We start from the raw sequence: 27,483 nt of genomic DNA on the forward strand, positions 1-27,483 counted from the left end.
GCAACATGCCCTTTCACAGCCGTGTTCGTGTAATCAAACTCAAATTATTCTCCAGCTGAGCAGCTTGGATAAGGGTTTTATGCAATGTTACAACGCAGTGAAGTGCGTGTGCCCGCTTACGACGGAACTAGTGCGTTCGTGAACTACGTGCGTGAACTAAGTTCACAACAGCTCGAGCTTGTTTTTTGGAGACAAAAGAGAAAATTTGTTCACCTTGGACTCGTGCCAACGTTACACGGATGGCGAGAGGGTTGAGCATCTCAGCTTTTCAATGCTCTCGGTATGGATTGCGTTCCATGTTCAACAAACATCCGTGAAATTGCGTTTGAACGATGATGCCGAAAGGAATGAGATTTTATTTATGTGATCCAATTTTATATTCTCTTGATTACTGAATCTCCCTCGTATTCCGCGTGAACTTCAGCCATAATTCAGCTTTTCTACGAGTGACCTGAGCTTCGTTCAGACAAGGCTATATACTGCAGTAATGTCTCGCTCTCAAAATAAGCAGAAATCATCGTGCTGTTCCTTACACTTCTGCCCATGGTGGTGTTAGAGGTACTTCGCAATGCCAAAAAAAAAAACGGAAATAGTGGAGCATATTTGCTAGGCCTACAGCTTTCGTAAGCCGTATCGCCTTCTTCAGCGGTCCTTTTAAAATCTTGTAAGCCTAGATGTGCCCAATTGTGTACACTGTGAACTCACAGCATACATTGAAGCTTTTCTGAACTGAGCAGGATTTGCATTGCTTCCACCGAAGTTAGCAACATTGAGATCGCAAATATGGTGCCTTTTTTTGCCAAGTAGCGAACGCTGTAAGCAATATTTCTCAAGGGAGTTGTACCTCATTGGTACTCACCCAGGCGCCACCATACGGCTACAACAGAAAGGTATAAAGCTTTCAGAGAAACTTCTCAGTTGAAGAACAGTTAGTCCTGGTTTAGGGATCGAATCCGGGACCAGCTCCTATCGATCTAGCAGCTAACTAAGCTAACCAGAACCGCTTGCAGAGGGTAGGACGAGAACGAATCGATCAACAACTCGTAGTGGGAACTTAGTCAGTTCAATGTTTAATCAAACAGCGCACTAATGCTTTTCAAAAATATGTGCTTTTCTCAAAACCAATATTTCTCAAAATCGCGTGCCATTTTTATGCCCACAGTTTTCCCCACCAGTAGTAATATTGTTCGACCCCGCCCCCTGAATTTCGCTGTTATAGGCTTCTTCGAAATACAAAGTGATGACGCGATTCTCGTTGAACAATAAATAGTGAACAGTTTGGTACTGAACTAGGCATATATCTCCTGGATTTCAAACGACTGTGGTGTATCCGTTTGCTCTCAGCCTCTTCCGCAAAACGTGTGGAGGGCGTTCAGTTCTTCCAGTGTGCCCCAAACGTTGTTTCTTATTCTGCTGCTTCTCCGTTGCCAAGAAGTGTTTCAGTGGCGTTCTTTTCTCCTTCTTTTCTCGCAGAAGAGCCGCGCGCGCACGTGGTGGGCGTGTTGGGAGAGAAGGTGGCGCTGCCGTGCGACATGACGCCCAACACGACGGACGACGAGGTGTCGCTGGTGCTCTGGTACAAGGACGACTCGACCACGCCCATCTACTCGTGCGACGCGCGCCGCAGCCGGCTGGCGCAGGCGCATCACGCGCCCGCCGACTGGCTGGGACACCGCGCCTACCTGCGCCTCGAGCCCGGCGCCGAACAGCAGGCGGCGCTCGAGCTCTACCCCGTGCACGAGGAGGACGAGGGGCTCTACCGCTGCCGGGTGGACTTCCGCAAGGCGCGCACGCGCAACTACGAGGTCCTGCTCAAGGTCATCCGTAAGTGCCGATCCTCTACTGCGCCTCTACTTTCAGCAGTGAAGTCTTGAGAGAATGTTGTTGTGCCCCTAGCCATCCTGGTCTTAAAGTCCTTGCACGAGCGCTGTTTGAATGTTTCGTTATAGCAGCGGCCATTATGGTACCGTTAAGGACCACGTGAACTGTAAAGGTCGCTGTTGCCAGACTGGCATGCCCTGTGTTTGTTACCCAATGTAACGGCTGCTTGTCTAAGTGTGACGCCATATGTGCTGCAAGCACGGCGAACAAGATTATGGAAAACGTGTACATGGCAAAGTGCTTGCAGCTGCCTGCAGTTGTGGTGCAACTACGGTTTATTAATTCTCTGAGGCAAGCAGGAGAGCAGCTCCTGGAGGACACTAGAGTCACTAGAGAACTTTCTTGCTGCCAGGTTTGGGCGATGTACGTTCTGCCACGGTCCAATGTTGCCAAAGAAGAAAACACCACCAGTGGGGGGGGGGGGTTCGCAGTGGCGAGCTTTCGTACCGTAAGGGCTTTCCTCTTGAACCAGCATACTCGAGCAAGGCGTTGCTTCAACGAGTCACGAAAATTTTGTTTTCAGTTCGTGCTCAGTATAGCCTTTCATTATCTGCGAAGTTACCCGGGCCAACTATGCAGGTGTTGAAATTATCAACTTGTAATAACGACGTTGCGAATGAGAATACATTCGAAACCATGGACACGATTACAATGCTGGGAACGTTAGTCAATTGCAGCCATAAAAGTCAATGGCAGCCATGAAATTCGATGCCGGGGAGAAGAGGATCGCGGTGCTCTGAAAAAGAGGCTTTAGAGAGCACGCGATGAGCGAATCACGCATACGTCCTCGAAATATCACTATTTTCGCTCGGACCCTCGTTCCACATGTCACATCACCTCTTATCAATGTAGCGGCGTTGCTTTCGCACACGTTGCGCGCCTACGCTTGTTAATGATACTGGTTTTACTTTTCAAAGTCACGACAACTTTGGCGCTTCTGACGCGCTACTGGCTGTATTCAGTCAGCTTAGTTGTAATCAGCTCTACAAAATCCCTCCAAACTTGCGCTTACAAAACAGCAGCAGCTATGCTTGAGAACTTTTTCGAATTAAAAATAAATCACAGGGTGGAGGCGGCAAATGATCTGCGCAGATATGTTCTGCTTTTATTCCCTGCAAAATCCGAGAGCACGGATAACTCCTCTCTCTTAAACGTAGAGGGGGATTTGTCCTCTTCATATTGCCATGCCTCGAATCCCGCTCTTTCTACATGTCTACATCTGCCCTCCCCATTTTCTCCAAAACTGCAGAGGGGGATTTCCCGCTCTCTGCTCGCCGCTCTCCGCAGTTATAAAGACGATCATAGAAATCATATATTCATGACTTGCTACAAATCTCAGGGAAATACCTGACAGCGAGGCATATAGTGTACATCAGGTAATGTGCTTATGAGAATAAATCGGCGGTTTCTCAAGAAATAGTGCGTGTGAGTGCTATAGGCCAGAAGTACACAAGCAAAAAAAAGCACGTTCTATTTCAAACCACGGAGGCTGAAATGAGTTGAGATATCAATACTTGCAACGCGGGCTGTTAAGAAGGCAAGAGCTGTCTTTCATTGGCAGCTGCACAAGAGTTTGGCAGGCGCTACTATTCTGTTCGGATTATCTTCAATGCCCATGGACGGCAACGAAAGGAATACGCGACACATTGATGGAACAAGAGGCCTGACACAGGCTGGTTGGCGACGTTTGGTGGTAGTTTGGGTCTCAAGGGATGGTAGAAAGGTATGAAACAGCAGTAAGAAAACTGGACAAACAGAAGATACGACAGACGCCCGCGCAATAGTCTGTCTGTCTGTTCTGTGCCTGTCGCCTGTGCTGCTGTTTTTTGTGTCATCCTCTTGGCTACAGCCACGTGCCGGGCGTATCTTACATTTTCCCTCAGCAGCCCAATCGTCTGACATCTGCTCTCTTTGTCCCGTTTTTATTTCACTGTTTCCCGCCTTTCCATTGAACACATTGGTGGGCTGTCAATTTTACTTTAGTAGGGGGATATACGTAAGTCGAAGAAATAGGGAAAACAATAAAAAAAACCTGGTGGGAATGTCATATGTACAGCCAGGTGGTTGTAGAGAAAGCATAGTCGACCGAGCTTATGTAGCGTCTCACGACGCCGCATGAGATTCACCGATACCAGTGGCATATAGGGCTGCCAATGTCCAGAAAAGCGGCCGAAGCTGCTCTTACGCAATAATTTATGTTTTTGTCGACTGATGCAGCCAGCGAAATCTCTATAACCGGTTTGGCGCATCTTCTTGGCAAGGACCTGCATTTTACAAAACAAGATGAAAACTTCAAATGACAAAAACCGACACGTAAATGCCTGGTTATGGCTGTGGATCTTAATAATGCGATGTGTTCAGTGGTCCTTATGAACGTTCCTCCTACCCTGACACAAAATCATTCTAATATTCGAGATGTATTATAATGTTATTCAGAAAAAGTGACATTGCCAGTGTCAAAAAGAAGTGTTGAGGCAGCTCACTGGGCCGAATTTCCATTCCTTTTCTCCTTCACCTTCATATCCCCTCGTTCCATTTTCCCCATTGCAGGGTAGCATAGCGGTTTCTTCTCCTGGTCAACCTCCCCACCTTTCCTTCTCGTTCTCGTCCTCCTCCGAGAAGAAATTGTCTCTTTTGCTGAATCGATATTATGCCTCATGCGTGTTAGGCGGCTTTCCAACCCACCTTTTCTTCATATGTATTCGGCATTCTTGTCTTACTGAGTTTGAATGAGCAGAAAGACCCCAGAGTTTCTACGAATACTCAATCACAGTTATCAAACTACTTTCTCATTCTTCTCCAGTCGATATGATTTATTGGTTAGTACTAATTCACAAGATGTATTTTCTGAAGAAAACTGCGCCTTATGACCGCATTTGTGCTGTTGCTTAAAGGTAGGTTTGTACGTGATGTGCCAAACCTCAGATATAATGGGCCATGCTGCATGACAACACGCACTGGGGTGATACTATTCCAATCTTGATTACCCTATCACTTTTACATAAGTGGTTCTACGTCACATTCTAAGTAGTGGCCTTCATTTATTTTTACTGTCTTTTTGTGAGGAAACGTTATGTGACAGATTTCTTGGTTTTCGCTCTTAATATGAAATTAGAAGGCGTGCATTGCAATACTGCAATACGTGCTCGAGTGCTACATCGGCCTAGTGTCTTATGTTACGTTCGTGCGTAATTTTTGCTCGCTCATCACAGTGCCCCCAAACGAGCCCATCATAACCGACCAGAACGGGGAGATCCTTCCGAGCAAGAGCATCATTGGACCGTACAACGAGGGAGACCGCTTGCTGCTGGTTTGCCAAGTCGAAGGAGGTAAGGGAACGTTGCACGTACGCTCAAGACCAAAGAATGTCGGCGCACACATTTAAATCTCAGCAACCCTTGCGCGGAGTAGGTCATGGATCTTAAAAACAACTGTGCGGGTGTACCGCTCTTTAATTCATCAAGTAAATCGATACACCGAAATTTACGATGAATTCACAGACTCGTAGCAGCTTCAAGGCCAGGCTATTCTCGGGACTACAAAAAAAATGTGTAATAACACAACAAGTTTATCCGGCAACTAAATAAATTCCTTCACTGCATGTAACAATTAGAAAGAAGTCTTTCGATTCAGTGATACATGGAAGAGTACTAGTTGTAGGAATTGACGTTGAAAACGCGAATACAACAAGAACAGCTATTGCAGTATATACACTTCTATGGAGGCAGCATTTAAATGACACGCAGATTAAACTGGCGCGTATTTGCAGATATACTTACGCTGATCGAGCGACAGAAGGAAGGCAACGTTATCTCCTGTAGATTATAGTTTGAATAAATGACAGTGCCTTAAAAACAAAGGTTTGAACTAAGCAGACTACTCATTGATGCATGTAAGGAGAACGCAGTCGCAATTGCGGCGGCAGTGGGGTTTCCGAAATGGAAAAAGTCATAATTGTGTAGATGGCTTAAATTTCCTTGATAACATAAAAATTACATCACAGGTCCAAGCACGAACTCCCAACACGGCCCTAAAAATAAGTGACAGAAAGTTAGTTTATTGATGCCGAACGATTTTTCGATACCATAATGCATTTCAAAGTTGAAAACTGCTATAGCGAAGTCATATCGCAAAGCAGAAGAGACAACCAGCGTTGAAAAAAGCAAGGACTGTGTCGGTTTTGCATGCAGCTAGTGCTCCATATTCGACAAAAAGGTCGTGGTGGCATGGTGGGCCACTGTGCCGCATACAGAGGAATTCACAGATGGAAAAAAATTCCCCCTGCTAAATTAATCTTTCAAGCTATTTTTGTTTTTGTTTTGTCTCTGGACACTTCGAGATTTCGAAGGCTTGCGATGACAAGTTGGTTTGGTTTGGTTTATGGGGTTTAACGTCCCAAAGCGACTAAGGCTATGTGAGACGCCGTAGTGGAGGGCTCCGGAAATTTCGACCACCTGGGGTTCTTTAACGTGCACTGACATCGCACAGTACACGGGCCTCTAGAATTTCTCCTCCAAAGAAATTCTAGCCGCCGCGGCCGGGATCGAACCCGCGTCTTTTGGGTCAGCAGCCGAGCACCATAACCGCTGAGCCACCGCGGCGGCCGATGACAAGTTCATCGCGAGCTTTGCGTTCCCTCGTTTCACTCCTACACTTGCGCTGTGTCACAGTTGATATTCCGAATTAAGTTTCAGCAACTGGCTGCGCGTTTGCTAAAGAACGTAGCGCTTTTAACTGCGCAGCGGATTTTGACCAAATAGAGAGCACCTATACTAACACCAGTATCTGCAGGTGGATATGGAGTTCCCGCCAATTTTCCTCACGTGCGAGCTTTGAAAAATATACAGCCTGCCTTTATTCCTGAGCTTTTTTATCATCCATTTACCATCTATGATGATTCGATATTTCTACGTATATTTCAATATATTATTCGTTTTGCACCACTGAATTCTAATAGATTTTTTGTCATGTCATTTCAAGTATCATTCGTGCTACTCTGCATCCTGGGCATTTCTGTCCCTTCCTTCTTTTTACGAAAATGTGAATCAGTGTATTGCTTCGGTGCGTTGCACCTGCCTGGTTATTTTTCACCGTGACCTGAGCGCTGCCCTTGAATAAAGCCTGACTCATCGGTCCAGTCCGGCTTCGCCCAAGTAACTTAGCTAGCGTAAATCAGAAAGCGGCACCCTCCGCGTCTCGGCGCGTGCATGAAGGGCGGCTTTGTGACGGCGCATCGCAGGCAGTCCTCCGCCGGTGGTCACGTGGTGGCGGGAGTCGTTCCTCCTGGACGACCAGTACAACGTGACCTCTCAGGGGATATCGAGGAACGAGCTGCTGCTGCCCTCGCTGGGCCGCAACGACCTCATGGCCACCTTCACCTGCTTGGCCACCAACAACAACATCTCCTTCCCGGTCTCCGCAAGCGTCACCGTCGACCTCAACTGTGAGCTACCACTTCAGTTCTGTTCTCTTTTTTTATTATTATCTTCACCTCTTGTGACCGGTTGGGACCGCTGCGCCCCCATCTCTGGCATGTGGTGCTCGGCAAAGCACATCAGAATAGATTACTAGAGAAAGAATTTTGGCGTACCGACTCAAGCCTTTACCATTACTCTTGTTCATTATCAGTCTTGAATTCTTCTATATACTTGGCATGCCGGAAGTCACGGGGCATTTTGTACATACGGTCTGCCGTGGTTGAAGCTGTCTTCCTGGAGCTCTACAACTCAAGAAGTTCGTCGCAATTTAGCACGGAGTTTTCGACGAGAGACATTTATTACCAATCATTCTCAGCAGACACTGTGATGATACGTTTTCGTGAATTTCAATGCCTCACCGGAAAAACTGCTTTAATTCCATGCGAAGCTCTATATGGTGTCTCTCTTTAGTTTCTTACGCATTAACCATTGCTTAACTGTTTGTTGCCTCTGTGCAATGCCGTCATCCGCCGGGCGCCGCTAGGCATGCTGATTACTTGCTTTACCGTAGCGCTGCAACTATGTGCCATGCCATTTTTCTATGTGCCGTAACCCCGTCTGCTCGTGCTGTGCAGTCCGTCCGCTGTCGGTGTGGATCGAGGGCGAGCCGCGGCCGCTGTCGGCGGGCAAGCCCGTGACGCTGCGCTGCCGCTCTGCGGGCTCGAGGCCCCCGGCAGTGGTCGAGTGGTGGAAGGCCGGCGTGCGCATGAACGCCTCGCAGGCCAACGGCACCAGCGCGCTCACGTTCGTGCCCGTGAGCGAGGACTCCGGCAAGCAGCTGTCGTGCCGCGCCGAGAACCCCCTCATCGCCGGCAGCGCCATCGAGGACGGGTGGAAGCTCGAAGTCCACTGTGAGTCTGCCTGCTCGCCATTGCTCGCCTCTTTCGGTCCGACACCACTGCGACGCGTATCTCCGATCGCTGAAGAGCGCGGCGCCACAGTTACGGGTTTCGTTTAGAAGATCGTATCACAGCTCTATCAACGCTGATTATGACTCGGAAGCATCGCATTACGTCTCCTGTCTTAAAAATGAACACGCACCCAAGGGAGCGTGTAAATGTCTGCCAAGTAATCAATTTTTGAGCACAAAACGCCAAAGCTAAAGTTTGACTACATTAACGAAATGTCAGCTCTCACGCTACCAGTTCAAAGGTTCAGTGCCTTTACCATACGCCACAGAAATGTTTATTTCTTTCGTCCCTACTTAACGCATCATAAGGCAGCAAAAAAAAAATTCTGTCATTTGCTAGTTATCATGCCAGAAGCTGAGACATCTTGACTAGTTGACGGCTCGACGTAAGTGCTACGGCATAAGAGCGACATCACGTAAGAACATGATATTAGCGCTTAGCTTTTTGTTACGTTTGTTTGTTTTTGTTCGAAGCCGAAGGCGCGTGACTTTATCACTTTCTATGCTTCCTGAAAGGCCGCCACATTTGTGTGGAATTACTGAAGCCGCTGATATGCTTCTACAGTTGTCCTGTTTGGTGTAGCTGGTTTCCACATCTTACCTCGAACGTACTGTGCGGTCGAGAGCGGCGGTGATTCTCTCCTACGATGACCACTGAGCACACTTGTTGCGATCGCCGCCACCAAGTTCAGTTCTTCTGAGGGCACAGATTCGTCCTATAAAGAGTTTCCTTTCAAAGCTTTCGGTTTTCTTCTTGCTGCCCGAGTGACGTCACCACCACTTGAAAATATATTCGGTGCTCTATGCGAAGAGTACAGTGGTATGCGTGTAATGGTTTTCGTGATCGTTATTATGCAATGTGTATTTTTCACCGCTGGGCAGCGTTGTTTGCCTGGACATTGGGGTGCTGCGTCTTTGAAAGAACGGAATTGCGCCACGGTGCCATGGGTTGCCCGCCCCAGCCAGCAGTAGTGGCTGCAAGGGCGGCATGAGTCCATCCGTCTTTGGTACAGTTCCTGACACCGCGGCACATCAGAGACGCAGTGGACACCTGTAGCACATATTTATGCGCGAAGACTAAAATCTGCGCAAATGTCAAGCTTTTCTCTTGAGAACACTTAGATAGAAACTTTTCTAGTGGCTCGATAAAAGGGGTAACATCTTTTTTAATCCCAGTGACACACGAATGCGACGCCGTTTTTTATTTGGCAAGAATATTTTCGAAGCCGGAGCATGGCATATGTATCTACAGTAGACGCAGATTCGTTTGTGGAATTCGAAGCATCTATAGTTGTACTTTATTCATTCCTGCTGGGTGCCTTTTCTGCGTAAAATCGCAGAGTGTGTTCACTCCGTTCCAAAAAAATTGGGCTTCTTCACGTTAGACTATGTTACACTGTCATGGCTGCAAATTGGTTCTTGGGCGTTGCACGCTTCGGGTTTTTGTCGCTTTCGACTTCGTAGCCGTATATCTGCGCTTGGGCAGATGCCTATGAGTAATTACTCCCGTATTGAAACATTCCTGTACCAGCACTCAGAAGCTCGGGAATGGGATGCTTTGACCATTCTGATCAGAGATAAATAGCTTGAAATATATTGACACTAGAGGTACACATATACGGGGTTTTTGACGTAACTTGAACCAAGGATTTAAAAAAAGTGGCGCACCGGTGCTGGGTGAAGCCAAAAGCCCGTCGTGTGGCGCTCCTCAGAGCATCATTAAAATTCCGCTTAATTAGTTAATTAGCTCAGACTATTTATGCAAAAGATTCACATTACGGTCACGTGCGTTTCGTTAAGTTGTAGTGGGGTTATGAAACGACCCCTCAGTTTTTTGTACCAAAATATCTTCTGCGTGGTCATTTTATCCAGCATTCAAAGAAAGCCCGCCAATTACGAAAAAACTGCGTGAGAGAGATAAAGAGAGCGACAGGAATTTTAATGAGACGAAAGGAGGAGAGGTCGGCCGGTGGTAACATGGCCGACTACGTGATTGCGCTCTTGCGCTAACGTATTGTAGCGCTACCAAGTGCGTCCTCAGTAAACGAAGCATGCGTGCTCATTGCCTCGAACTGAGCGAACGACGCCGCTCTCAGCATAGTGTTGAAAGTGCGTCAGCACATTATTCCTGAACACTGAAAACGAGCGCGGTGATCTGCGATAAGTAATAAGCATGCCATCGACAACCAATTGAGACGGAGTTTCTATTGAGCCAAAACAAAAACGAAGGAAAAGCAGTGAAGTCGCGTATTTCAGGGTAGCCTCCGTTTTTTTTATTTTGATAATTTTGCAGTCCATCGAACTGCGCGGCAGCCGCTCACTTGGGCACGGTCAGCGCGCACTTTCCGTTCGTTAAAAACGCTGTTGGGAGCGCTGGAATATGGTAACGGATGAGCTCAGTCACGTGTTTTATTCTTGTTTTTTTTTTCACATTTCGCAGGTTTTCTTTAAATAAAAAAAAATTACCACGCATAGAGGCACTTTGCCACAAAAAAAAAAAACAACTGAATCGGTTCTTTCTTAACCCACATACAACTTAAGGAAACAACGCACTTTACCATGAAGTGAAGAACACAAAATTTGCATAATTATTCTCGGCTAATTAATTAATTAAGTGGCGCCGCCGCGGTGGCTCAGTGATTATGGTGCTCGGCTGCTGACCCGAAAGACGCGGATTCGATCCCGGCCGCGGCGGTCGGATTTAGATGGAGGCGAAATTCTAGAGGCCCGTTTACTGTGCGATTTCAGTGCGCGTTAAAGAACCCCCGGTGGTACAAATTTCCGGAGCTCTTCACAACGGCGTCTCTCATAGCCTGAGTCGCTTTGGGACGTCAAACCCCATAAACCAAACCAAGCCAAATAACTAATTAAGTGGAATTAAAAACTACTCTGAGGAGCTCTACACGACGACAAATAATATGTACTGGTTTCGCCTAGCTGCTGTCAGCTACTTTTTTAAAATCCTTGGTTCATGTTCCATGAAGCTCCCTGTACTTATGTGAAGGTTGTGACATGTCACCATCCGCTTCGTTATGGGAAAGCTTCGACATTCCTTCGGTGGTCGATTTCTTTTTCATGGCACTCTCGCAGAATCATAAAATTTTGAAACTCTTCCCAAATCTAGGCTTTTCTCTTCTTTTTGTCATACTCGCGAGCGCAGCATTAAGCCTCGTGATTCTCCTCCACCCTAACTTTTGCTTGCTTCCCGAAGCAGTTTGCAGTTCTGCGGACGACTTGCTTATCGTAACTATTAAAACAATGAGAGACGGCCATCATGCTTCAGCGTTTTTCTGTTCACTTGATATCTATGACCTCCAACGCTAGCGCTCACCGCTAGCGTCAGTCTGGCAGGTCACCTTGGTTGGCATCCATGGTCCCGTCTTCGCGAACGCCGGGCGCCTGTCGTTGTCTCGGATATTACGACGTGCGGGGCCCCAGAGAGTTCCTTGTACGAAGCTCCCGCTGCTGCAGACGAGAGAGAAAGGCAGGTGAACCCATGTCTTCGATGGGCCGCCCGTTCACGTCTACGAACATCGGTGCGCTGGGCTTTATCTTTGGCTCACAGGCGGCAGACGTTCATCTCCGTTTATCGGCATCCTCATACGCCGCTGACTCTGCTCAGCAGACAGAGGAGAATTTGTTTCCTTTAGCAGGCGAAAGGCAGCTTTTTGTGTTCACATCTCTTTTTCACGGTTCTCAGTCCGAAAACTAATTTCCTGCAGCTTCCGCCTTGGAAGATTGTACATGAATAAAGGCTTGTTTTTGTGCGGACCTACTGGCATCGCCTTCCGCAGTTTCCGCTGGGAGCTCAGCATAAATCGATGTAGTATTGAAATAAAGGTCCGGCGGCATTCTTGAGAATTTTTCGGCAAATCGTTAGGAGTTTGCGCAAAGAATAAGCACGCACATTAAAAAGGCAGAACTTATGACCTGAAGCATTTATTGTCAAACAATCCTCGTTTGGTTCATTCGCAGCGCCTTTTATAACATCATGGTTTGCGCCCTACCCCGTAAAAATTGAAATATTACACTGTTAGCTATTTCGTCTGGATCACACGCAACAAAGATATCTCCGCGCACAATTCTCCAGCTGTTAACTACAAAGATTACAGCATATGCGTCCGTTCTTTTTTCATCCTCAACTTGCGTAGAATCTTAGCCGTGCGGTACTGCCAGACATCGGAATGTTCTCCGTCGGAAATTGGCACCCTGTTGCTAAATACTTCTAACGGCAGCGAAGAAGCCGCCTTTCATAGAGACGACACATATCCCGCTGCCGTCGCGGCTGACTTCCTTCCGCCGCGATAGCAGACGCCGTCTCTTTCCTTTGATCATCCGTCCTTACTTCCTTCGCATCCTGATCAATAATAAGGCGAGCGCAGCTGTCGGCCAGGTTGGATTGGGCATCACGCTCAGCTTACGGCACGGTATCACGGCTCTACATGCGCTGCCGGGAGCTCAAGCGCTGCCTCTTTCTGTGTCGAGCGCTCTCCATCCACTCACTTCCTGCACATGCTACCGGTGGATGACATCCTACGGAAGGGATAGGCGCTGCGTGTCTTCGTCTCCGTACTGATCTCTTTTGTTCCCTGCGGCAGATTTATTCTAGCGCAGCCTCAGTCTAGCGTCAGCCGTGATGGCCGCCTCCATCTTTCCTTTCCGTCAGGAGTGAAAATGCATAGTGGATGGGGCGCAGGCAAATATGCAAAGGAAAGAGGGGGGTGGGGTACCTCGGCTACGTTTCTAGCTACGTGCCTGGTGGGGCGGATTAACAGTTATCTTTCAATCATCAAATGAGAACAAAATGTCTAAGGGAACTGCTCCGCTTCCACCGCCTGCTCCGCTTCCACCGCCTGCTCCCCTTCCACCGCCTGCTCCCTTTCCATTCCCCATGCACTCCACCTGCCGCAAAGCCGCTGGCGCCCCACGGGCAATAACTAATTGTGTTACCTGCAACTTCTACTGCCCTCACATACTTAATCGCAGATATTATAATGTTTGCGAGAGTAGAGCGGATGCGCCGCCGTTTCTGTGCAGGGTTGCTCGGTGATCGGTTGGAGTGGCCTTTGTCCTGCAGTGGATATACTAGGGCTGATGATGACGATGAATAAGCGCATGTGCCGTGTACAAAAATGTCTTACTTCTTCAGCGCAGACATCGTATAAATGTGAAAGTGAAAAAGCGAATTGCGTAACTCTGGAGCTTTCTGTGTGCTCGGCCGTATCGGTGCAATGAATGACTTCTTCCAAATGACGTTTTCAGAAACGAGACATGGCTATTAACTCTATGAGTATTTCTTTTTTTTCGTTTTTGTGAGTGGTTTGTAATGGTATTCCTTCACATTTTCTGAGGCAGCAGCTTTCAGGGAGGCAGTCTCTTGTCTGGCGTGCGTATGTATGTGTATATCTATATATGCGTGTAGATGTACATTTCGTTGAGAAACGCCCCGGACAAATTTCTCTCTAGAACGGGGCTGCGTGAATGCGGGGTGCCGCAATGTGGCATCCCCTCTTGAGAGGAGAAAGTCATCTTTCATGACGTCCATTTCTGAGAGCCTGACATTGTGCGCCACGCACATCCGTCTGCATCGAGACTCCCATCCTTATAACAGTGGTCAGCCAGAGGAGAAAGTTGTATTTCGTGCAAGGAGCCTTCAACATCGCCAGCATGTGAGAGTGCTGGCCAGTAGTGCGGTGCCGGGAACGATAATGGCAGCATCAAGAAGGCAACGAAAAACTGCTTCCGAGGATTTGCTTATCTGCTCTGTGAATAGACTTCTCGCGTTGTTGTTTATTCGCTTCCTGCCTGTCTATTTATTATATTGTTTATTAGTTGTTTATTCGTTGTCGTTTATTCGCTCAGTGCCAAGCTGTCATGCTGTCATTAACCTGAATGTTAAGACAAGTTGAGTTGAGTTGAGTTGTTATAGGCCGCCGCGGTGGCTAAGCGGTTATGGTGCTCGGCTGCTGACCCAAAAGACGCGGGTTCGATCCCGGCCGCGGCGGTTAGAATTTCTTTGAAGGAGAAATTCTAGAGGCCCGTGTACTGTGCGATGTCAGTGCACGTTAAAGAACCCCAGGTGGTCGAAATTTCCGGAGCCCTCCACTACGGCGTCTCTCATAGCCTTAGTCGCTTTGGGACGTTAAACCCCACAAACCTAAACCTGAGTTGTTATAGGTACAGTACAGTACAGTGTACAGTGTACAGTGTACAGTGTACAGTGTACAGTGTACAGTATACAGTGCACAGTGCAGTGTACAGTATACACTGCACAGTGCAGTGTACAGTGCACTGTGCACAGTACAGTGTACAGTACAGTGTACAGTACAGTGTACAGTACAGTGTACAATACAGTGTACAATGCAGTGTACAGTACAGTGTACAGTACAGTGTACAGTACAGACAAGTACTCGCTACTCATACAACGTTAAATTCGGCAGAAAGGCTGCTCTTTCAACGTAGCCGATACTTGGTGCCCCTCCCCCGCAAATGAAGACGCGTAATGACGCCTCTCGTTAAAAGAAAACTTACCTGCGTTTATGAGATCATTTCGTACTCCTTAGAAAATTTACTCTAGAAATGACATTTAATTCAACATGTCGTATTCCGTATGAATTAGAAATGAGTTCCTTTCTAGCAGTGGGTTTCCGTTTGGGACGAATAGAATCCGATGTTCTAGCTTTCCGAAGCGCTCTATTGATATCCACCAAATGTTGGGGCTGGTCTGTAGCTCGGAGCTCAGAAGTCTGGTGCACTGATTCACCCGTCTCACCGCGCAGACGTGCCCCAGCTGAACCTCCGGCTGGGCAGCAAGCTGCGGCACCAGCACATCCAGGAGGGCAACGACGTGTTCCTCGAGTGCGACATCCGGGCCAGCCCGTGGGTGAGTGACATCGGCTGGCGCTTCGAGGGCCGCGACCTGGCCACCAACACGTCGGCGGGGCTCATCGTCAGCAACCAGTCACTCGTGCTGCAGAAGGTGGACAGGCACGCCCGTGGCCGCTACACCTGCACCGCCACCAACGCCGAAGGCATGGGCGAAAGCAACGCCGTCAACCTCAGGGTCCGATGTGAGTGCCACGGTTTCGCACTCTTCGCGTTCTTGTCTCATTTGCAGGGACACGAAAGGAGGATGTGGTTCATGACAGCGGCGCTGGCATTCGCTTTTCAGCAAGGGGTGAAAATCACGCTAGATCTGCCGATGTAATGCACCGCAAAACGCAGCTGCGACACACAGTACGCTATGCACAACAGGCAGAACACAACGAACACATCAAGTAAATTAACCATAAGCCTTTAACATGTTGTTTTCCATGTGAAAAAAAAAAGTATTAACAGCTTGTGCAAGGGACCTGTGGCTTTAAATCCCGCCATAGTGGGACTGAGTAGGTACTCATCAGAGATCTTCTCGGTTCGCGGATTGCTGTCTGCATTTCATTGGTTGTTTCCCTTCCAGTATAAGTGTCTACAAGGAAACACATCTCGACACAAATGCGCCGAGCAAATCACTTCGCCATTATTAGTGCAACGCTAACGCTTCAAAGTATACTGGAAACAATATGGTGCCTCACTGCTGATCTTACCGACGAGTACCAGAGCAATGACTCATAGACAGGGGAGCGCCTTCTAGCAAACCGTCGGTGGGGCGCAGTATGGTCGAAAAGTCTTCGAAATAATAAATGCGGTTGGATGATTTCTGAGAGCGATACTAATGATGCACTACACTCTAAGAAAAAATAGTTTTTTCGGAGGCAGGAACTCGGAAGGGTCTTGTGTCTCCCGTGTTAATCTGCGAACCCCAAGTATGAACGTGTTCTGTGCAATAGCAGCACTTGGAATCGCAAACGACTGCATGCGCGTCGTCACCCACCGGTGCCGAATCGGCCGCAGTATGAGAATGCGCCTTGGTCCAGCAAGCCAGCACCTTCCCACCGAAAAATGCTGCCGGTGGTCTTCAGTTCACGCTTTGCGCGCCCTCTTTAAAACTCGTGTATTGTGGCGGTCTCTCCGGGTGACCTTCCCGTGTGTTGCTTCCGACTGCGGGCGAGATAAATAGAAACAAAGGCCTGGAGTCTTTCTTACTCTTGTATTTGGAAGCATTGGTGTTGTTTTCTGGAGTTATTCAAGCATGATCTGTTCAACTTTTAAAAGTGATGGAAGAAAAAATCGTTGTTAGTGAAAAGTATATATGGCGGTGACGAACGTCTTGTGGCCTTTAACAGTGCTCCTAGAGTTGCTAAAATCATACTGCCTCCGCAGCGCACCAATATGCGAAGGCGTTAGGGGACATTCACATTGCATTCTGTAGTTGTTGCCGTTGCCGAGCACATCTGATTCCGTACTCCCGGACCCGACGGGATAGTCAACTGGAAGCCGTGTTTCCCTACAGATTCTGCGCTCTAAAACAGGATGAATGACTTCGAATCCACAGCGTAGAAAATGCACAGTCTATAAACATAAGACGTAGTCTCTGGAACAGCCGGAACGGCACGGAAACGCAGAAGGAAAAGCGCCACAAACTAGAATTTACCGGCGACAGGAAATTTTACTGAAGTTGAACGTATTTAAAGGCGCAGAACTGAAGTGTGAGTGCAAAGCGAGGCTGCGCACGGTCACCATTTTAGCAAGAAGCAAAGGTAAGGTCAAGCGCGAAATCATCCAAGTGCACGGCATTCGTGACATTGCACAGATTGCGTCAGCGACCCATCTATTGCCATCAGTGGCAAGGAAAAGCAACATTTGCATACCACCCAGCGTTACAGATGACTTTTTTTCATACTTCTCCTTTATGTCTTTAAATGCGTCCACTGCCAGTAAAGTTTCTCTTTGTTAGTACGACCTCGCGTCTCGTTTTTCCTTTCTTTGTCCCTGTGCTCTTCGTGCAGTTACAGAGGTTATTTCAATGTTCCTACATGCTGTTTCAGCCCTTTGACAGAGAAGGTGACATTGCTCCTCTCGCTCAATGCCTCAAGTGGGCTTTACCGCACGAGCCGGTTTAAGTTTTTTTTTTTATGTCGAAAGGAATCAATGACCCGTCAACGCAAAGGCTTTGTCCAAGACAGTTTTCCCAAGTATTTCACTCCTGAAAAGCCTAGCACCAGGCCGTGCAAAGCCTTGTACCCAATAGAAAACAGGTGGGTACACTGCGCCGATTTTTCGACGTGCTGTGCTATACCGTAGTGCACATCAACCGAAGCAGCGGCCGACATTCTTGGCCGTTGCACTGTTTCTCGGTCCTTCATATCACACCCAAATGATCATTCGCTTGGATACAAGGGCGCTTCATAAAGCGATGTCTTGGGAAATACGGCGCTGCCATTAGCTGGATAACCAACCCTGGGTGAAACTGGAGCCTCATAAAGATTGAGGGCGAAATGCAAAAACACTCGTGCGATGTGCAAAGTCTGCGAAGGTGAAAGAACCCCTTGTGATCAAAATTATTCCAGAGATCTTCAATACAGCATCTTACATAGCTCATTAGGACGTTAAACCCCAAATACCACTACTAGAGCAGAAGAAGAGGTTGTGTCAGAAATTTTTGTTTAAATTGGCAGAGAAAGTGAAACCGTGCCCGGCGGGGGTGATGTACGGTGTTGAAACTGTACTGGGAACGGCAGTGCAGGAAAAATAATCGCTGCGGATGCCTGTCATATATGCTGGGAGTCTTACTTTAGTGGTAGTTTCTTGAAACGACGTTCCTTGGTTTTGAACCAGTAGTTCGGCCACCAGCTGTGAATCTCAATTATTGTCACTCTCCACATAACCTTGGCGGCGCCAAGTCGCGGCGCATAACTTTTGCTAGGGTTTGCAAAAGCAGTCTACTGAACGCAAGTCTATATTCCCTTGTCGAAAAGTCGCGCTGTGATCTTTCATCCCTGCATGTCAGCCTCACAGGCAGGCATAAGTATACTTGGCAGGCATACAATAAAGTTGAAATTTGGCACTTGTGTGTGTGTACCATTCTCGTTCGCGTCAGGTTCTGCCGCGCCATTCTTCTTATAGTAGTAAGTATGTTTGGGCATAGAGCGTTCGATTTTCGCAAACAAAACATGCTCGATAAAATACGGTAGAGCAACCGGCCTTGGCATGTAGCATGACCTCACTGCCGGCGTTATTACACCACTACAGAGTATTGTTCGCCGAGCTCGAACGCCTCGATTGCGATTGGATACAACGCTCATAACAATAGTACTAATTCTGAGCGGGGTCCTTGCGAAGAACGGTCAGTTTGACATTGAAGAAGGGGAGTCAGGCAAGGTAGTTACCCACCGGCTTAAATTACTGGTTCCAGCGTTTTTTTCAAGCGCTGTGTCCAGTGCTGTGTCTGTGTCTCATCTCGTCCTCATCATATGCGCTGCACCGATCATGTCTAACCAACATACCCAAGCGTCTACCTTGTCTGGTTCCAGCGAGATAAAATTAGGCGCGCGCCAGGAGATCGAATAAAACCCAAGAGAGAAATAAGCCGGGCTAGTTGGTACATTCTTCGCGCAAAAACAGCGCAGCAGACGGGACCAAGAGAAGCGCCTGTGTTTATGTCTTCTTTTCTTGGTCCCGTCTGCTGCGCCGTTTTCATGCAAAGAATAAAACTGATCAAGCTTTGCCTCGCACGTTAGTTGCAGCAATGCGCCGCGTCGCAAGAGCAAATAGGGTGCTTCGCTCTCATCGACCTAACCTGACTATACAACATTGTCAACATTCACTTATCAAGAGTCCATTTTCGGTGTGGTCGTCACGAGTTTGAATTGAGTGGGGAAAAATCCTCGAAAACTGTACCAATGCAGAAGTCCCCCCCCCCCCCCCCCCCCCCCCCCCCCCCCCCCCGTAAAATTCAAAGGTCAATCGGCGTAAAGGCGCTGTAGTAGCCTGAACATGAGGGGAGCTGCTAGGAAATTGTAATATGATGTATCTTGAAGGTCTCGCACAATAAAGTAACGTTTTCGATTCTTATCAAGCTCAGGGCTTTGTGCAGAACAGCCGGCCAAGCAACGCATAAACATCCCTGCGGGAAGATGCATGCCAGCGCATAGGTTCAATAACTGCACGTGCCTCGTGGTATACATTTCCATATAGAGTCGGAGCTGCTATATCGGCCAGATTAAATGATGACAGCCGTTCACGCATCAGCGGCCGCTGAATGCCGCAAATCTGCTTACAAAGAGCAAGAAGACGACGCATAAGTAATAACCCGAAAAGAAATAAACCAGAATCTCGATTCTCTATGTCGATGAAAAATGACATTTCACAAAAAATCAACGTTCTACAGAATAAAATAAAAGGAGTGCGGAATTTCCATTTAATAATTTATTGCCAGGGACTGCGCAACGGGCGAGAAACTATAAAGACAGACAAGCGCTGCAGAGCGCATAAAGCTTGCATGAGAGCTTTTTCTACGTGGCCCCCACCGCTGTGATTGCGTCTTTCATGTCTGGCGACTCTGCTTTGTTCTCCCTGTGCGACTGTCATCTCAGCCGTCGACCCGTGCGCCCTTGAACCCTGGGTCTGGAGCGAATGCGATTTAGAATGGACACGACTGCCTTTCATCATCGGTACGCCGTTTCGTAACAGGCCTTCAGAGCGCCTGCGTAATACAGTTTTCGCATAGAAGTTGTTACGATCGAAGTACAGTTAATGTGTGCGCATACTGTATTATGCTATTCGAGATTGAAAAAAGTTATATATTTTGACACGTTGACCCAAGTGCTAAGTAGCAGTCGGTGCAGAAATTTTGATCTCGCGTTATTTGCTCTAGTTGATGGAGTCACAAATCCAGCGACAGCTGCAAGACTAGTGAGGAGGTCAGGTTACTTACATTTGTCAAGAATAAACTGGGTTGCTCTTCAGTGCATCTTCTCTGCTTTTGCTATGCTAATTACTGACTTCGGAAACCAGAGAGCGTGAGAATATTTTTCCGTATAGGCCGTATGAATGTTTTACATTCTAAGGGCGTGGTTCAAGTGTGCACGAGCTTGATTCATTTTTTTTCAAAGAAAACAGTTTACGTAATTCAGGAGACGCTATGTTAGCAATGTATGCATCTTCCGTAAGGTCAGACGTTAGTCTGATAGCGAGGTATTTGTACCTCTGTATGGCAATAACCTATCAAGATGAGTGCTACTACCACCACGGCGGCTTGATAGCCGCCGTGGTGGCTCAGTGGTTATGGTGCTCGGCTGCTGACCCGAAAGACGCGGGTTCGATCCCTGCCGCGGCGGTCGAATTTCGATGGAGGCGAATTTCTAGAGGCCCGTGTACTGAGCGATGTCAGTGCATGTTAAAGAACCCCAGGTGGTCGAAATTTCCGGAGCCCTTCCCTACGGCATCCCTCACAGCCTAAGTCGCTTTGGGACGTTAAACTCCATAAACAAACCAACCAACTACCATTATCAGACTGGCATACGTTGCGCTGTGAATGGTGTAAAAGAAACATGAGGGCTCCTTCTTTCCTGATATGGTCATGCGCACAGATCTTCCACTATCTCGTGAAATGATTTAGAATGCGCAGTGTTTTATTCATGGCTATTAATTTCTCTGTAAATGACATCATATTCTTCAAATATCTTGGTATCACGGTTAAACTTGGTGGTGATGGCCTCGATAAAAATTAGAAACAACGACCCATGAAAATAACTACAGAGCCATGAGGACCACCGAAAGTCCCAAAGTGTAGCGTAGATGGCTTGTTTTCAAAGTTTACAAATTGAGAAGGGTTGGTTAAGGAGTCTTCAATCAAGCTCTAGGGTTTGTCTTCGATGACAATACGGCAATAATATGTTTTTGATAAATCGAGCAATATACGGTCAATGAGAGTGTAGCCGTCTATTCTTAGCAACCGGTCACAAGCAGCTTCAGTTAGCTCTGTCGAGAAGTGTCGGAGGAATCTGTGCTAGTACGATGATAACTTTTTTGTGCTGCATAAAATATCTTAAATATTTTGGGATGTTAAGAAATCGCAAAGGCTGTGCTGGTGAGTTAATCGGCCTGAGTTTTAGAGCGTTGCTGAGGACAAATTGAAGTTGGCCTTCATCAAAACATTAACGCTTTGTAATAACAAAATCACTACTTTCACAGAAGCCTAAACTTTCCTAAGCTGCAGAAAAGCGAGAAACCTGAGAAACAGGTGTCGCCGCCGCCGGCCCTTTTCGCAAACAAAATGAAGAGGTGTGAGAAACGAATTCCTGAGGTTGCGCTACACCGGCATTTACGTCCAAGCGGCCATCACAGAGTCCTGTTCGGTTCTTATGCCCCAGATTTGACAGACGCGCGAAATATAAATTTGGCATGTTCTAAATTTAGTGGAGTTGTCCTTACTGTTCCTTTAATGCAATGGTCCAATTTCCTTAGTGTTCCTTTAATGCAATCGTCCAATCTCTTTATGCGGCATACACGACGCCAACTTGGTCTTCTTTCCTGTGGTATCGATTGAAGGTGCTCCTGATTCTGAGATTCGTCCTTTTCTCAGGCTTCACCAATATTCTCCGTTTTCCAAGAGTCTAGACCATGGTTCTCAGGGGACTTTTCGCCCTCCAGCTTTTTTCTACTTTTGTATTTAATAAGCGATATAATGATGTAGCAGTGCTTCGATCGCACTTTATATTGGTTAATTCAAGTTCCTGTAAAGGTATTTAATCCTTTTCGTCATCGCGAGTTCATGTTGCACCCATACCCTTCAGTTGAACTCCTCGTCACGTTAATATTGCGGTGCATGCTAACCCTATCCTTTTAGTGACGGATTAAATGCTGCCGTTCACATTGTTTCCTTGCGGACTAAAAGTCGATACTCCAGCATAGCCAATTTTTACTTAAATGTTGTGTGAAGTGGCGCTCCATCCCCTGCATTTATAAACAGTGCGACTGGCACAAGTGTATTTCGTAGGGAGAATCAAGCTATCAAATAAGAAGGAGTAAGTGTAGCGCTAGTTAAGCTGTACAATGGGGTGCAGAAAAATTGTCTGACAAAAAAACGCTGTAAAGCAAAAATCGGTTTCATTTCCATCTAGAAACATAAATTCACCCCGGTCGGTTACCGCGCTGTTTAACGAGAGACACAGCGAGAGCTATGTGCGCTGCTGAATTATTATTCGTTTTCTTCACTGGTAGGGTGTTCTTGACGTCATTATGATGTCACTCGTGGTGTCAATGTGTTCAGAGCGCTCAACTTTGCGCGCTTCCATGGAACTTTACTGCGTTGTCATGCATGACGTCTTTGCATGCTGATTAATTAGCGAGCGAGACTCGGCCAACGTCAACGCCGCAGAACAGAACCAGTAAACATGCACTCAACAGTTGTCGGTGTGGAAAACATTTGGGAAAACTAACATATCGCTACAGTCGACTCCTGTAGAGGTAACTGCAGTACCCTGGACGTCGTATTTCAAGTTACAATTTCGTAGGATGCCTGCTTTGATTCTTTTGCGATGTACTTTAAATGAAATACATAATTTCTCGGAATGGCCATGTAGTGCCTCGCCGTATTGTGATACTGGGTTATGAATATCCTTTCTCGTGAAGAATTAATTACTGCTATTTAGTCATTCAGTATGGAAATCTGTTAAACTACAAATTGGGTTCAAATTAAGAGGCTTTTTGCTACGTGTAGTTTATGCCCATTTCGTCTGCGTTTTTCGCGCTTTTCCGAAATAATGTATCACCAGCTATCCCACCTGACTATACTGTTGAATACATATATTCGCCTGTCTCAGACCCCGTCCTCATTTATTTAATTATTTATTTATTTGGTTATTTATTTACGCTTAAGACCACTGGGGCGCTATAAATTTGGTGGGTACACGTGCTAAAAGACTCAAAAGAGAGAAAGGGTGTCCAACGAGTCGTAGTGATAAGTTATGAACATGCAGAGGTTTCCAAACGATTTTTTTTTTTTCAATTTATGCAATCTGCAGCTAGCTTGAACTGAGATGTTTAAGTGCTTGAAATACATCGTTCCTCCACGAACAGCGCAAAAAAAAAAGGAAATGCACTCCTTGAAGCTGGTGCTCCAAGTAAACTTCTTCTTGTCTCTAACATTATTTTTTCAGTTCCATCATTGTTTTATTGCTCCAAGTGAATGCTCTATAAAAATCCCCTAAGCGTTCTACCTTCAACACTAATGATCAGTTTTTATTGAGCGTGTCAAGGAAAATAAGCTGTAGAAAAATTATTCCCGAGCAAGAAATAACTGAGATTGAGCTGACTTTCCGACAATTACCGGCCTGTATACTCATATCAGCAGAGAAAAATTTGTTAAGTTAACAAACGAACTCAATTACATTTGGGTTTTACTGAGCTCTAATAGACTTCCAGTCGGCTCGGAACGCGATCAGGTGAAGCTTGACGTTTTTTAATGTATATACTGCTAAATCTAACCAAAGTATTGCTCATTGTACAAAAAAAAAACAAAAAAAATGTTTTTATAGCTATCAAAAACTTATCAATGCTCTACAACCGACGTCAGTTATCACAAAGTACAACGCTATTTCAACAACAAAATCTGATGACTCCTGCCTCTGGAAATTTCTTGGGGAAGAAAATTAACGCAGCAATCGCTTAATGAGAAATAGCTAGAGCGGCGAGCAACAAAAAAAAATTACAGTTGTATTCGTTGAACATGACTGTAGGCGGCTTGTGCGTGGCAACGCCCGGAATGTGCATTTGTACCGTCGTCGTCACCTAACAAAGTACGGACGAGCCTCTTTTCTTTTCACCGCGTCCCTTCGCCCTAAACCTGGGGAAACCTAATTACCCAACTTCAGTCGTCGCCCCGAGAGCCAGTGCGGCTCAGAAAAAGAGGCCTGTTTGCCCGCCACCGGCTGCCGGGCAGCAAAAGCAAAGGCGACAACAGGGCACGCTACGGCGCGCGAGAGAAGCATTAGCGCCCGGCACCCATTCGCAAATGGTTTTCTCCGCCACTCATTGCGTATTCAGCTTCAACCGCTCGGCTACGCGCCCAGCGAGATGCGTCGGGGCGGCCGCGTTTATTACATAATGACAGCTCTAAAACGACGAGCGCTGACAAACGCCACGTCCGGGGGTGCGTTGCTTTCTGTATTTACGTTTTCGCAGTCGCCTCTGCCACTCCTAAGCCGCGCGAACTGGAACCACTTCAACTTCCAGGGCAAAAAAAAGAATGACCCGTGCGCTTGTCAAACCCACCTTTTTCTTTCAGCTTTTTTTTTTCGCGCCGTAATCGGCTTCTGCTAGTCGCCAACTCGGCTGCGAATGGTAGGCCAGATGGGTAGCAGCCCGTCGCGTATACGTCGTTTGCGAAAAGAGTAATCGCGACTCCGGATCTGCATTTTTCGGGGAAGAGCGAGACTCAATTACTGGCGGCAGCGCTCAACTCTCGAGTGGTGCGGAGAGACCTTCTCAGCTCCCGCAAAAAGTAAGAAACGCCCAGCTTCCTTTCCTTTGTGCTTTAATTAACTGCCATTTACTTTTTGTGTTCGGCGACAGCGTGCGTCAGTCGTAACTCAGCAGTGGTGGCGTTAGTTTCGGGCTTCTTACCGCGTGCGCCTTGCATTGCTGCCTAGCTTGCGCCGTGATTATGATCATGGCAATGGTGGCGTGCACGGGCGGCGCTCCCATATATTATAAGCGCCGAAATAGGAGCCCAGGAAAGAAGACAGCTGCCTCCGCGTAGCCTGGGTATAGAAATAAGCGTCGCTTACGTTGCTACCATTAGGAGAAAAAAAAAGTAAAAGAAACAGAATGAGCTTCTTCTGGTCAGAGGTGCTTATTTATCTTCGGCTATCTCTCTCGCAGTCCCGTTTTTTTATCTGTGTTGTCTTCGTCGTCGTGATGCTCTTTGTTTCCGTAATGAGGTACAAAGGACACATGCAGTCTCGAGTGCGCAGTTCATTGTTTACAAGAAAGCTATGGTGCTGGGTGTTCCAGGCAAAATAATAGAGGGAATCTTCGTAGTGCGAAGAACAGCGAGCTCGGTGCGGTAAACACATGCGTACAGCTGATTTCATTGTTCTCGTAATGCTTGTTGGCACGTCACAGTAATTTTATTTCTAAAGGGGTGCCTCGGTCAGAACAAGGGTTATCTAAATTCATTCCAGAGGCGAACATTGTGTCGACCCTCTAGTCGCCAACTTACGTGTTTCTTTAAAGTAATTGTTTGCGTCTCACAGGTGGTCGTTTCACCGTTAACAAAAGCAAAGTGCACTGCCGTATGCACTTATCAACCAGAGACATTCTCTCAGTTGTATGGTTTATTAATGTTTATTTATCGAGAAAACCCCCGTCTCTAATTGCGTGCAGTGTATATATGATCTATGATCATCGATGCAAACGGCATCGATCTATATTAGCGCGCACTTCATACGTGACCGCTTAGTTTAGCCACGTTATGCTGGTGATTTTGGCAGAATAGGAGGATGGAGCGGAACAAATAGTTGAAGAAAAATAACGTAAGCGGTCGCGCTGTATTTCATTTCTTTTGTCCTGTATTGTCTTTCTGATTGCTTGGTCTTCAAAGACTGTGGTGTATTTTAAATAACTAATTATTGTAAACGACTTATTTTTCTCGACGACCTAATTTTCACGTTTTTCGTGGTTCACGGGCAGGTCGCGAAAAATGCTTACCGCGCACAATTTCGGGCAACATTTTGGTTTATAATGCGCAAAAAAAAAAAGTATATTTTTTTTTACTGGTTGGCCGCTCTGTGTCAGCTCTTGAAGCCAGCGACGAAGACGAAATACGTCGGAACTTCTTTTTTGTGGTTCAAACTTTCGTGGCCTAAACTCGGTATTCGCCTCCTGAACGAAAGGAGCTTGTGAAGAAAAGGATGTTTAAGAGCTGGAACAAGGTACAGCCTTTGTCAAAAGTTTGGAGCCCAGAGAGTTTGCTTCTGAAGCACACTGTCTGGTTCGTAATGCATCACCAGCGCTCCAAATTTGCTGAAGGTAAGAAGATTCCTGGTCCTGCCTCCTCCAATGGGTAGGACTACCACGAATGTTACAGGAGTCCCACTGCAAGGCTTAGAACAAACCCCCTGGGCTCTCAACTTCTGACAAAGACTGTACATGTTTACTGAGGAGAAGAAGAAGAATAAGGTACCCATGTGGGCTAGTTGGTGTGTATCAAGACATAATTTCACCAGCGAAAGCACAAGAACCCCAAGAACCTTTGTTAGCCAAATTTTGTGCTCGCGAAATTTTTTTAAAATTGCAATTGATCCAAAACTGCAAAATATTTACCTCGTAAATAAATGTGTGCTTTACAGTAGTAAATACACTTGTGCTCGAGATTTGTCTCTTAGAGTAGTGAAGCCTGTAAGTTGAGCAGAGTAAAGCCATACTTTTGCAGTTTAGCTCTTATTAACAGTCTTAGCTGGGTGGACACCTCGTGCTCTGTGGACAGCAGCTCGTGCTGCTTACGCCTGCCTCTGCCGTAAGTATTTTTGAAGTCTTTTGTTGGTTGCTTGTCGAGTGCCTTGATGCTTCTCAGTTCTTCAAACGGGGCCTGCAAAAGGTTCGAGTATCAATCGGGTCACGCCGCTGTCGATTCAGTTATTTTCTAACCACTCGTCAAACCGGAGGAAGCAACTGTTGGTGTTACGTAGCGTCACCGGAGACTTCCGTCTCAGCAAGTTCCTCATTTTCCTTTCCTCTTAACTGATTTTCTCACTTGCGCGGGTGCCCGAATGTTTTCCCTCTTGATGAGTGCGTAACAGTCTTGTTGGCCGGGGGTGAAGAAGAGACGGCGTTCTCTCTTTCCAGTCGCGCCGACGTGCAAGCCCGGCCAGAAGACGGTGTACGGCGCCGCCCGCCAGGAGGCCGTCCGCGTGAGCTGCGAGCTGGAGGCCGACCCCACGCAGGACGTGGCGTTCCGGTGGCGCTTCAACGCGTCCCAGCAGATGCTGGGCTCCACCAACGTGCTGAGCGAGGGCACGCGCAGCTGGGCCACCGTGGTCCCCCAGACGGACGACGACTACGGCCCGCTGCTCTGCTGGGGCAAGAACGGCATCGGCATCCAGCGAGAGCCGTGCGTCTTCACGCTCATACAGGCCGGTGAGTGTTGCACCCTCCTCCGCCCCCATCCCCCATTTTTTTTTTTATTAGAGCGAGACATGTTAAATGCTAGTTTGCTGTTCACGAGAAGCGGCACCGTTGCCATAACAAATCAGGTGCAAAGTGAGGGGTCAGAATAGGGTGGCGTCACGCATGACGTCATGGCAGCGCACCACAAAAGGCTTACCAAAGAGGAGG

At 47.1% G+C, this 27,483-nt stretch overlaps 1 protein-coding gene across 2 annotated transcripts in view; it reads left to right on the forward strand.

Annotated features, from left to right (window-relative positions):
* Positions 1 to 27,483, forward strand: part of LOC149340039 (cell surface glycoprotein MUC18-like) — a 468,207-nt gene that overhangs the window by 408,474 nt on the left and 32,250 nt on the right. For both annotated transcript variants that reach the window (XM_089548781.1, XM_089548782.1), the window contains exons 2-7: positions 1,474 to 1,824; positions 5,094 to 5,210; positions 7,121 to 7,324; positions 7,934 to 8,209; positions 15,048 to 15,338; positions 26,995 to 27,285. In XM_089548781.1, coding sequence (XP_089404907.1) covers positions 1,474 to 1,824; positions 5,094 to 5,210; positions 7,121 to 7,324; positions 7,934 to 8,209; positions 15,048 to 15,338; positions 26,995 to 27,285 — 1,530 coding nt within the window. The remainder of the gene's footprint in view (positions 1 to 1,473; positions 1,825 to 5,093; positions 5,211 to 7,120; positions 7,325 to 7,933; positions 8,210 to 15,047; positions 15,339 to 26,994; positions 27,286 to 27,483) is intronic.

This window comes from Amblyomma mixtum, chromosome 6, assembly GCF_055824585.1.
Source record: "Amblyomma mixtum isolate Tamu chromosome 6, ASM5582458v1, whole genome shotgun sequence".
NCBI classification, from domain to species: domain Eukaryota; kingdom Metazoa; phylum Arthropoda; class Arachnida; order Ixodida; family Ixodidae; genus Amblyomma; species Amblyomma mixtum.